General features: G+C 42.7%; 1 protein-coding gene across 4 annotated transcripts in view; it reads right to left on the bottom strand.

Annotated features, from left to right (window-relative positions):
• The window catches only part of Dhod (dihydroorotate dehydrogenase 2), a 98,981-nt gene extending 85,904 nt beyond the window's left edge, over nt 1-13,077 (bottom strand). For 2 of the 4 annotated variants that reach the window (XR_008612802.2, XM_055071557.2), the window contains exon 1: nt 12,764-13,077. Coding sequence is in view for 3 of the 4 variants with exons in the window: in XM_055071557.2 (XP_054927532.1) it covers nt 12,764-12,784 (21 nt within the window). In the remaining variant the exon portion in view is untranslated. The remainder of the gene's footprint in view (nt 1-12,763) is intronic. The other 2 variants (XM_055071558.2, XM_050180096.3) reach the window with 2 other exon arrangements.
• Nucleotides 13,078-13,249: the final 172 nt, after the last annotated feature.

The following is a 13,249-nucleotide window of genomic DNA, read 5'->3' as shown; positions in this document are numbered from 1 at the left end:
CAGTGCAACACAAAACAAGCATGTAAAGAGCACAGGACAGAGTGCTGTCCTGTGCTCTTTACTCGCTCATCCTGTGTTGCTATGACAGGTGCTATGACTGCAGTGACAGTGACTGAACTTGACAGATATGTGGCAATCGATTTATGGATATGAAGTGATGATGTATCTATGACATGTGACTGACCTTGATTGTTGAAGCAGGTATGTCGAAGGTCAATCACCTTCCTCTGGCTATTCCCTTCTACCACACCTTTAGGACTGTCTCGTGCAGTGTCGTGCCACCCATACACCAGCTTTTAGCACTTGCACTTCACTGATCTTCCATTGAGCTTGACAGAAAAATAATTGCTGCTGCTCCTTTGCTTTCTGTATAAGATGTTTTGGTAGTTGCCAAGCTCAGGTTGTTGTGCTGCCATTTTGTATGACTGTGCTAGCAATATTATCAGTTTATTATTGCTAGCTGGTGATATTAAAGAAAACTCCAGCCCAAACACTTGTTCTAGCACCATGCCAATGCTTGAAGCAATAATGTCAATACTAATTGAAATTCACCTTGGGCTGCTGTCCTTACTGAATGAGGTGAAGTTTATTCTTACCAAGCAGTCTCAAAACCACAAATTACCAAGGATACTAACAAAAGGCTCACTTGCACTGAAGCTGAATCTCCTTCGGATTGAGACTAGACTTGCATAGGCACTCAGCAAATGCTTTCCTATCAGAACACGGAGATCACAAATCCTCAGCCTAAAATCACAAGTCCAAAGGCAGATTAGAATGCTGCATTTCTTTTTGTTTTTTTTAATGAAAGAACATGGATGCAGTCAGTAAACCTCATGACAAAAAATATGCAGTATGAACTTGGACATTCTGCTAGCGCCAAGGAATATCAAATGTGCTTGTAGAAGAGGCCACCTCCATGCTAACAAAAATGGGCCATGATTGTCTGTTGAGAAAATGGAGTGCTCCAATGACAAAACAACAAACGCATACAGGTGCCCATCTGTCCATCCTAATCAGTGCATGTCCAGTTTGCACACTTGAGAGACAAGTAGCATGTTTTGCTAAGTGCACGTAAAGGTTCTAATTACATCATCCCATAAAGGGACACTAAAGGCAAATATTAGGTCAAGCTAAAGTGATAGATAGGTGGTCGAGAATCTCTAAGGTGACAATATTATTGCGAACAGAACCTTAATAATTGAGAAATTGAGGTAAATGCAGGTCATGATTAGAGGCTTTCCTGGAACATTCAAGTACTTACCCGATGACGGAAGCACTCCTCAGTTAAATTGTGTCACTGGTACTCAACCACTCTTTGCAAGAAACATCCTTGTATTGTATTCTAAGATGAAATAAAATGCTGCTTCTTCAGTTCAATTTCTTTTTTAGAAAAAGGAACTCATTGAAGTTTCCCTTGACAACGACGCAGGCGGTCGAAAGGTTTCATTTTCGCTCGACTCTGCACCACTCACGTTTTCGCGTTTCATTAGTTTCGTTATTGCGTGCTGCTACGTAGGTTTTGCTGGCTCGCAAAACTCACACAAACTACAAGTAGCAGAGTATTCAACTTCCAGGTGATTTTGTGGGATGCAAATGGTATTTAAACAGTCCACGTAGAGTTAGTATTTGGCTTTAATGTCCCTTTAATATTTCCATTCTACACAAGTATCTAAATGGCTTTGGTAGAAGCGTTTAAACTATGATACAAAAATTTACACTTGGCAATGAACCAGAAAACAAAGCTGTAGGTTATAGCAGTAAAGGGAGTAAATGCTCAGCAATGGCATGGACAGTGTTGGTGAACACATACACCTTTGTATTAGTCTAACTAGTCTGTTTTTGTTGTACATATAAGAAATCTATTAGCCTGGTAAAAGTGCATATTTGTCTAAAAATTGTTTATTAGTTCCTTGTCATTCCGTTAGGAATTCACATTGGGCACATATTAGGCTATAAGTAATTTGTACTTGTGCATATACAATGTAATATTGCTTCCTGTTAGGCTAATAGAAATACATATTAGACATACTGTCTATGTATTACCACTATTATACCATATTGTCACGAGAGGAAAAGCCAGTCAGTCAGTTCTAAGCGAACAGCCGTTTACAGTTCGTGTTTGCAGCAGCTACCACGCACACTTCTTCTTCCTCGACCTCTAGCGTAACTAGTGCGTGCCATTACCCCTCCCTCCAAAAAAAAAAAAGAAATAAGTAAATAAAGTTGGGGAGATGTTAAATGCCACAAGGAAAAAATAAAAGAAATGAGAAAGACAACGGACGAGACGACAGGGGCCGCATCACAAAGTTTGTGGATGAGAGTCAGCGCGAATGGTAAGGCTTCATCCTGGTAACATGAACAATGTCAGAGGAACGTGGTCTACGGGAGTGGTGCGAAGTGTCGGCTGGAATAACTTCGTAGTTGACAGGATTTAGACGACGCAAAACTATGTAGGGTCCAAAGTATCGGCGCAATAATTTTTCTGACCGGCCTCGTTGACGTATAGGGGTCCAAACCCATACAAGATCTCCCTGGTTGTATGTGACGTCTCAATGGCATATGTTGTATCGACGAGCATCTTGACTTTGTCGGGATACAATTCGTTGCCGCGCCGCTTCGGCACGCTGAACAAAGGCGTCTGTATCTGGTGCGGTAGGTTGAGACGAAGTTGGTAGGAGCATCACGTCGAGCATAGTGGTGACGTCGCGTCCGTAGACCAGACGAAAAGGAGGAAACCCGGTGGTTTCTTGTAGGGCAGTGTTGTACGCGAATGTCACATACGGGAGCAGTTCGTCCCAATTTTTATGATCCGTGGCAACATACATGGAAAGCATATCCGCAATCGTTTTGTTGAGACGCTCTGTTAAACCGTTAGTCTGCGGGTGATACGCAGTTGCCGTACGGTGCATAGTTCCGCTCAGCTGCAGAATATCTCGGACCAACTGGGCAGTGAAGGCCGTACCACGGTCTGTGATGACGACAGCGGGAGCACCATGTCGAAGGACAATATTTTTGATAAAGAAGTTAGCAACATCTGAAGCAGTAGCTCGCTGAACAGCTTGTGTTTCGCAGTATCGAGTGAGGTAATCGGTGGCGACGACAATCCAGCGGTTATCAGCCGAAGACTTGGGAAATGGGCCGAGTAAATCCATCCCGACTTGTTCAAAAGGTGAGCAAGGAGGTCGGACAGGCTGAAGCAGACCAGCTGGTTTTAGTGGTGGAACTTTGCGGCGCTGGCAATCTCGACAACTTCTGACGTACTGCTTCACGGTTTTTGTGAGTTTTCGCCAATAGTACTTCTGCTTGATCCTCGCGAGAGTACGCGTGAAACCAAGATGCCCGGACGTTGGTTCGTCATGGCATGCACGTAGAACGTCGTCGCGGAGAGTAGCGGGAACAACGAGCAGGAAAACGGCTGCCGTAGGGTGAAAGTTCCGCTTGTATAAGATGTCGCCACGTAGGCAGAAAGAGGACAAGTGACGCGCGAACAGCCGTGGGGGTTGTGGGCGGCTTCCTTCAAGGTATTCAATCAAGGGCTGGAGCTCGGAATCTTGGCGTTGCTGTTGAGCAAGGTTTAAAGACGGGAGAGTACAAAGAAAACCAGAATCGTCGTCAGTATCTAGTGGTGCGGGTTCGACGGGGGCGCGGGAGAGACAGTCGGCGTCAGTGTGTTTCTGGCCAGACTTATAGACGATGGTCACATCAAATTCCTGCAACCGAAGGCTCCATCTTGCGAGACGGCCTGAAGGATCTTTGAGATTCGCCAGCCAGCAGAGAGAGTGGTGGTCGCTGACGACACGGAAGGGGCGTCCGTACAGGCATAGGCGGAACTTCTGGATAGCCCATATGACTGCCAGACATTCTTTTTCAGTTGCTGAGTAGTTTTTTTCAGCAGCGGACAAGGTTCGGCCGGCATACGCAATAACGCGCTCAACACCAGCTTGAAACTGTACGAACTGGGAGGTGTCGGAGCCGATGCATAGGACTTCTGCAGTTCTTCTCGAACAATTTGTCGTATTAGCTCGGTAAGTGACTCCCTGTCATCATTTGCAGGTACGAGAGAGCATGCAGCAGTCATGGTGGTCTGGCGTTCATACTGCGAGAGCCGCTGCCGAAGCATACGTTCCATGACTGTTGCCTCACGAACGAACTGAGAGACTGTTGTAGGAGGATTACGCACGAGGCCCGCGAAAAGCTGTTCCTTTACGCCTCGCATTAACAGACGCACCTTCTTGTCTTCTGGCATTAGTGGGTCGGCCCGACGGAACAATCGCGTCATGTCTTCGACGAACACGGCGACGGTTTCGTTTGGCATTTGGAACCTCGAAGACAGTGCCTGTTCGGCTCTTTCTTTCCTTTCGGGAGTGCAGAAGGCTTCGCATAGCAGTCGGTAAAACTCCTGCCAGCTGGTAAATGAGGCTTCGTGGTTCTCGTACCATACTCTCGCCGCGTCTAAAAGGGAAAAGTAGACGTTCTTCAACTTACGGCGATCGTCCCAGTCGTTAAAGGCGGCGACCCGGTCGAAATGGTCCAACCAGTCTTCAACGTCCTCAAAGGCGTCGCCATGGAACGGGTTAGGCGCGCGAGGCGCGTTGAGAATGCATGGTACGGGAGCATTTGGGATCACCTCGGTTTGGCTTGCGGTAGTTGTTGACATCTTCCTCACGGAGCTTGCCATGGGACTGTATTGCGGTGGAAGACCTTGGAGGCGACGGCTGCTTCGATAGATTTCTGCCGTTCCCGAGGTACTGGCGTCGGTAGCTTCTGGTTCAGGACCCGTAGGCATACGATGGATGCGTACCCAGCACCTCCACCAGTTTGTCACGAGAGGAAAAGCCAGTCAGTCAGTTCTAAGCGAACAGCCGTTTACAGTTCGTGTTTGCAGCAGCTACCACGCACACTTCTTCTTCCTCGACCTCTAGCGTAACTAGTGCGTGCCAATATACAGAAAAACTTTCTGGCCTTGTCAATTCTAGTAGCAGGCTAAGGTCATGCATAGTTGTACTGCAATGGACAACTGAATGACAACTGGTTCTGATGGGGCTGAATATGTCGAGTGGTCCCAATAGGTCCCAATTGAAACCAGTGGATGAGTATAAATCCCTGGCAAAAAATTAAATACAAATTGCATTAGCCTAAATTCTATGCATGAAATATTTGTTGCATAGGAATTTATATGGGCCTAGTACAATTGTTTATTAGTTTCTTGTCAGTCAACCAGAAATTTGCATTGGGTACATAAGTATATATGCAACTTATATTAGCTACACACCAATTTCTATGTTAATCGTATTTGTGCATATAGTGTGACAGTGCTTGCTGATAAGCTAATAGAAATACATTAATTCCAGTGTCAATACATTAAAGCTATTCCACAAAGTTTTCTGGCCTTGTAAGTGGTAATAGAGACTAATAAGGTCATGCATATTGGTGTTGGAATTTATCTTGAAATTTATATTCGTACTAAAATGCCAACTGGTCACAATTTGAAGTCACTGGATAAGTGATGCCGTGAACGAGCAAAATAATTCATAATTTAATGCTAACATCATTATATCAGACCTCAGATAATATTTGATTGTAGTTTATTATAATTAGTGTAAGCAACATTTAGCCTTTTGTTAAGCTACAAAAGCTGACATAAATTATACCTATTTGTCTTGAACTGACATATCTTAGGGACCTAAATTTTGCTTGTACTATATACGGTATGTTACAGAAAATGTACATACTAGTGAAATGGCGAGTTGCCATTGGTGAAATGGTGAATTGCCATTGTGTGTTTGTGCATTAGAGTGTCAAATGTGTTTTGTGATCCAGTGATTATTGCAAGCATCAAGGAATTTTGTATTGTTGGACCAACTGGAGTCAGTAGTGCTGGACCAATTGGTAAAACTAGAAATCCCAATGCTTTTTGACTGGGCTATCGGTTGGCAGCAAGAAAATAGTCTAATACATTATTGGGTCTCAATATAAGAAATTATCAGACTAATGGGCAATAAAATTAGTTTCACTGGAATTTTGACAATGGTAGTACAGTGAAACAATGATATAGTTAATCATCATCATCACCCTATTTTATGTCTACTGCAAGATGAAGGCGGTCTCCCCTGCGATCTCCAATTACCCCTGTCCTGCATTATTTATACTTGATAGTTAAATAGTTACTAATTGTAGCATAATTATAACTTGAGCCCTCAAATAAATTTTTGTGCTTTTGTACGACCACTGAGTAGCAGCATTTAGATGTTTCATTAAGTTAAATACCTGAAATAAAATGTTAGATGTTTGTCTTGAACTAGTACTGGCACTACATACTTAAGACACCCAAATTTTGTTTGAATATACATACATAGATTGAGAAAGATTGCACATAGTGAAATCATGAGCAAGTCCTTGAAGCACATTGTCATTCTGTGTTTTTGTGCATATATAGGCAAGCTTCTCAAATTGGGTGTTAAACATTTGTTTCAATCACTGCCAAATTGTTGTACCGATTGGGGCGAACTGTGTTAAGAAAACCAATTGGCAAAATTAAAAATCCCAGTGTTTTATTTGACGATGGTAGGAAACGAACGAATAAATATTGGTTCTCCTTATAATAACTTATGCTAATAGGCTGTAAGTTGTTGATAATCTTACGGGCTTGAATGGGCTATTGGTTGGCAGCAAGCAAATAGCCTAATACACTATTGGGTCTCAATATAAGAAATTATCAGACTAATGGACAATAAAATTAGTTTCATTGGAATTTTGACAATGGTAGTACAGTGAAACAATGAAATAGTTAATCATCATCATCAGTCTATTTCATGTCCACTGCAGGACGAAGGAGGTCTCCCCTGCGATTACCAATTACCCCTGTAATGCATTATTTATAGTTAATAGTTAAATAGTTAATAATTGTAGCATAATTATAACTTCAGCCCTCAAATAGATTTTTATACTTTCGTATGGTATTCCGGTGCACAGCAACTCAAGGCAATCCAGCAGGCCGAAGATGCCGCCTGGGCCAAAGGGCTCGAGGCCGTCGTCTAGGCAGAGAGGCCTAGGTCTCAAACCCGCCGTGCACAAATAAAGTTTATTCCTTCTCCTTTCGTATGACCAGTGAATAGCAGCATTTTACCAGAGAACAGCAGCATTTGTATGTTTCATTAAGTTAAATACCTGAAATTAAATTTTAGATGTTTGTCTTTAATTAGTACTGGCACTAAATACTTTGACGCTCAAATTTTGTTTGAACATATATATAGATTGAGAGAGATTGCACGTAGTGAAATCATGAGCAAGTCCTTGAAGCGAATTGTCATTCTGTGTTTTCGTGCATATATAAGTAAGCTTCTCAAATTGATGTGGTATTGACCGAAGGTGGAAGTCAGACTCCAGCCGTCCCGAAGTAAAAAGCCGTTTATTTAACATATAAAACCAATATATATAATGAAGAACAGAAGCGCCCCCTGGGGAATAAAGAACTGAAATGAATAACGAAACTGAATATAACAATTGAGAGTTAAACATTTGTTCCAATCATTGGCAATTTGTTCTACTGATTGGGGCCAACTGTGTTAAGAAAACCAATTGGTAAAATTAGAAATCCCAGTGTTTTATTTAACGTTGGCAGTAAACGAGCAAATGAATATTGGTTCTCCTTATAAGAACTTATGCTAATAGGCTGTAAGTTGTTGATAATCTTACGGGCTTACCAGTTTTTCTACTGGAATTTTCAGTAGGGTAGGGTGTTAAATGTAGAGCAAAAGATGCAAGGACAGCATACTGGATAGGTGCAATGAAGAAAAAAGTCTGCAGATCCCATTCCCGGTGAGAGTCAATGTTATGCGAAGGAGTGTGCAGAGAGCGTACCAAGTTAACGAAACGACCATGAGAGCACGAAGACATAGGCGGCTGTTTCATAACCTATCATTTACGTTTATCATACACTCTTGTCATACTATGCCGATTTTGGTACATACCAAGACCTAGGCAGCTGTTTCGTGACCTACATGGCACACATGTCATGAAACTCATGTCACCACCTATCATTTATGTTCCTCATACACTCTTCTCATATACTATGCCAATGTTGGTACATCCCAGGTTAACAAAATGACCATGAGAGCATCAAGATGAGGTGGCTGTTTCATGACCTACATGACACGCATGTCACAACATTCATGTCATGACCTATCATTTACGTTTGTTATACACTCTTGTCATATTATGCCCATTTTAGTACATACCAAGACGTAGGGGGCTGTTTTATCACCTACATGACACGCATGTCATGACATTGATGTCACATCATTTGTGTTTGTCATACACTCTTGTCATACTATGCCAATTTTGGTTCATACCAAGTTAATGAAACGAACCTGAGAGCACCAAGACGTAGGCGGCTGTTTCGTGACCTAGATGACACATACGTCATGATATTCATGTCATGACCGATCATTTATGTTCATCATACACTCTTGTCACGCTATTGTTATGATCAACCTAAGTTTTCCAAGGAGCCATCAACTACCACACCTGGAGACGGGGGGGATACCCCACCAGCAACATGCAGCTGTCACGGTTGATGTTCAGGCCTCATCATTCACTTTACTTCAAGACAGCAATGTCACCCTCCTGACTGTCACGAAGTGGCCAATTATCAATGAAAGGGTCCTTGTCAAGAACCTCCCGGGGGAAAGCATCGACGGCAGGTGGTTGCCTCCCATTGTGACACATTGTACACAGGTGCACCACGTACACGAGTAGCTTGTTCAAGACATGAGCACCACGAGCAGCTCGTTGAAGACATGAGCACCCTGACTGCACGCTGACGACCAGTGAGGGGCGATAGAGGTGGTGAACAATTCGGCGTTTGTGATTGGCCAGTGGATTCCGTCAACAAAGTAAAGGGGGGTCATGTAAGGCCGTCCTGGCCCCCGTATTAGATCAGAACCACCTGAGACCTATCATATAGGTTCGTCATACACTCTTGTCATACTAGGTATGCCAGTTTTGGTACATACCAAGTTAACAAAACGACCATCAGAGTACCAAGACATAGGTGGCTAGATAGATAGATACTGTCAAAGTGGCAAATGTTCGCCAAGAAATGCTTCACATTTAAAAGCCACGTAGGAGCTTGATAGAACAGCAGAGAATACAAATCAAAAGAGAAAGATTTTATGATAAGCCAAGCAGCAGTGCACTGCTGTTTGAAGCCAGGCCAGGCTGTGTGCAAATGCAGGCCACAGATATCAGTGCATGGTATGCGGACACAGTGCAGAAGCTACTGAGCATCTTTTGTTAGCACGTTGTAATAAATTATGGAATTTAAGAGAAGTCTTAGCTCACAGACGACTTTGATGCCACCTATTCAAATACATGTAAAATGCAGAAACACTTTTATGGAAAAGCTGCTTAACCGATTTGAATTAAATTTATAGCATATAAAAGGTACAGTGAAACTCTAGTGACTGTAGGAAGCAGAACTTCAATTTATAGCCTGGAATATTTCACAAAAATTTCATAAAATTGGTAAGGTTGAAAAAAAAACTAGAAGCAGGAAGTTTACAAATCTGTCACTATGCATCAAAAACAGATACTACATTTCTGTAAGCTGCATCCGTTAGAGCATCTAAAGCAGGCACATTTAATATAAGAATTTACAACTTATGCAAATTTGCTACAAAGCTTACAAGGGTTTTGGAAAAGTCCCACTCACAAATTAGTAGTGTATTTCAGAGCTGTGAATCATTTATCAATTTTGTCCGCTTTAGATGTATTATTAGATGCAGCTAACATAATTTGACATTATTTTTCATTGCGAAGTTAGAGCATTGTAAACTTCATAGTTGTTTTTTTCATTTTCAAGATTTCTTGTTGAATATTGATGGCCTAATAACAAAAATCTACTTCCTACAGTTACTATATTTTCACTTCTTTTAAGTGCTTCAAGCCTCATTAATTTGGCGCGGTGGTTGCTGAAAAAGACAATTTCTGCATTTCCATGTATTTAGATAAGAGCTCCTAAGCTAAAGCAGACAATCTCCCTCCTCAAAAGTTTTGAATGCGATGATTGGTACAAACCTGTCCTCCCCTACCAACCAGCACATTCAAAACTGTGAAGAGGGCAATTGTTCGCTCTTGCTTCCTTAACACACTGCAAAAATTGTGTTATCACAAATGTGAAATAAGCCTCACAAACCAGGTAACACAGCTCAAGAGCTCTGGGTACCCCTCAAAACTCTTGGCATCAGTTGCAGAATGCTTACTAAAAAAGAAAAAAAAAGGCAATTGTTGCTGGGCCACTCGCTGTCTCAAGGATTGTCAAGGCAAGGTAGTCATACGTTTTGTGGACACTATTTCCCACAATCTGCGAAAGACAGTCCAAAAGGCCTGCATTGATGTGGTGTTTTCGGCACCTGAGCAATTATCAGGCCTGTGCAAAAAGGTGAATGGCACAAAAAACGAATGGTATCCCTGCATAATCAAGCCCCGAAACCCCTACATCACTTGTACAGAATGAAAGAGAAGAAACAAAGTTAACCAAGAGGCCCGATTTTGATTAATCATATCATAAGAAGCCAACAAAGACACCAAGGACAACACGGGAAATTACTTGTGCTTACTAATTGAAATAAAGAAATTATAAATTAATGAAATTGAAAGTGGATGAAAAAACAACTTGCCGCAGGTGGGGAACGATCCCATGTCTTCGCATGACGCGTGCGATGGTCTACCGATTGAGCTACTGCAGCACCGTTTTCCCATCCACTTTCTGGGGTATTTGTGTATTACTGTATAACTAACCCTGGGAGTGTTAGCCAGCGCCATCGCTCACAAACCTTGGCAAAGACGTGGGATCATTCCCCACCTGCGGCAAGTTGTTTTTTCGTCCACTTTCAATTCCATTAATTTATAATTTCTTTATTTCAATTAGTACGTACAAGTATAATTGTACAGAATGAGTGGTTTATATGATCCCTCTGTCCTGTGACAAAGTATACATTGGGCAGATGGACAGGCGCCTGAATACAAGGCTAATTGAGCACAATTATCACTCCACGGCTAAAGATTCAGGTCATTTAGCTTTTCATTGCAGGGATTATGGCTGCTCACCCGCCCTGACAGGAACAAAACTTACATGGAGGGATTACAAAAAACAAAGAAGGGAGATTCTTGAAGCTATAGAAATTGACAAATGGAGGGAAAGGTGTATCAGTGGCCCCTTGGCATCATTCTCTGAAAAAGTGCACCACTACCTTGAACTTTATTTCTAGAGTGGGAATCCAGAAAAATGTAATCTTTGTCTATTTGTTGTTCTGGTTCTTGTTCATGCCTCACTGCTGTCATAGTGCTTGCGACTACAAAAAGGCGGGTCCTTAAGCAATAAAGCAGTAGCTGCAGTTCAGTGCCTGTGTATAAGCTTTTTCATGTGTGCGTGAACGTGTCTTTAAGAGCACTGCTTCATCAATATCATGGCTTACCAACTAGCCTATCATTATTCATTAACATATGCAAACAAATCATTGGTCGGCATAGTTGCAGATGAATGCACTCATTTCTAATACGTGTCTGTGAGTCTAAGTGAGCTTCAGTGAATGGTGCTGGATGTTAGTAGAGACAAGAAAAACAATTATAAGCACAAGTGAGCATCTACTAATTAAGCTTGTGGTGCTATCTGACCATAATTATTTTCTGGGAACTTTGCCTTTGATCAAAAATAACTGCAAAATTGTTCGGCTACAGCAAAACGATTTAGTTAGATGGTCGTTTGAAATTTAATTCCGTGGTTGTGGTGCAAAAACAACAAGGGCAAAGAAAACCTAGGAGGGCAGAAGCTAGAGTAAAGCAGAGTTAGCAAAATGTCATTAATAAATATGGTACATCATCTTTAGATGATTCTCCACTGCAAGCTGATCGGCTTTTAGTTCAGAGATCATGTCAGTACGGAACAGCTGTCAGTTTACTAACGAGGAAACAGCCTTGTTCAAGTATGCTCACTACCATATTTAGCAGATGTTCAAAAATGTGGGGTTTAGCATCATGGAGTAGTACATTGGGATACGTGAGACGCCGTAGTGTAGAAGTTCCGGATTCATTTCGACCACTGGCGTCATTTAGCATACATCTAAATCTAAGCGCAGCAGCGTTTTCGCCTTCCAGTCCTATCGTAATGCGGCCGCCGCGAACGCGAAACCAACTGCAGCGGAGGTGACGCGGCGAACAAGTCTTGAGGCGACGTATGGCTGGGCCAGGCGGAAGCGCCATCTCGTTTATAGTGAGCAAACTAGCCAGTAAAAGTTGCGATTAGTGTAGTAGTATTTTCACCTCCTTCCGTGACAGTGCGTAATGGACATGTGTACTAGGCAAGACAGCAACCCATAAGGCGGGGGGAAGATGGCAAGGAAATCTTCGCTTTAAATATTGTCATAGTTAAATGATCTAAAGATGCGAGCTAGCTAGTACGTCATGCGTGAGATCACGATAATACGAAGCTACAAGCCAGAAAACAAGACACGACAAGTTGCAAGCAGTTTGAAATACATGAAACGGCGTACGGGTAGGGTCCCTACCCGTATTTCTAGGGACCCTAGTACGGGCAGCAACGGCCACACTTCAATGCCCTGCTGCGCCTAGGAGTCTGCAAGTAGGATTTTAAAAAGTAATAGAAGCGAGGACGCCAAATTTCTGTGCGGGCAGCGAGCGCTTCACATCATGTAAAGTGAAGTCGCAAACCAAAAGTGGTAGAAAAGGAACTGCACAAGCTTACCGCGAGGCGAGCCCTTGACATCTTGCCGGCCTAGTCACAAGTGGACTATTCACAAGAGAAGTTTGTCACAGGTCGATTACGTGCTACTAAAAAATAAACGCTACAGGGTTGATTGCAGCCACTGCAGTGCAGCTGTTGAAGCTGAAGTGCTCAAGGCTCCACGGTTCAAAAACGGCTACACGCACTTAAAAGCCACGCTGCGTCTTCGAGCAGACGAGACGAGCAGACGAGTTTGTTCTTTATTCTATGCTGACACCATAGAGTTTCCTACAAGAATTACTAGAGGGAACTCTGGCGCTAGTGTCTACGGCAGCTGCAATGGACGAGACGGTCATTAGAGGAAACGCCAGTTCACGGGATTGGCCAGTCGTTTCAGCGGGTGCGAGAGAGAAAATCTGGGGGCGTTTGCGCCTGAAATTTCTCCCTTTGCCTAGGTACTACGGAGGAGAAGCCGATTTGCTTGTTTCGTATGCGTTTGTCCCTAGG

This window comes from Dermacentor andersoni, chromosome 5 (assembly GCF_023375885.2).
Source record: "Dermacentor andersoni chromosome 5, qqDerAnde1_hic_scaffold, whole genome shotgun sequence".
Lineage (NCBI taxonomy): Eukaryota > Metazoa > Arthropoda > Arachnida > Ixodida > Ixodidae > Dermacentor > Dermacentor andersoni.
This window is presented reverse-complemented; position numbering and strand designations above follow the sequence as displayed.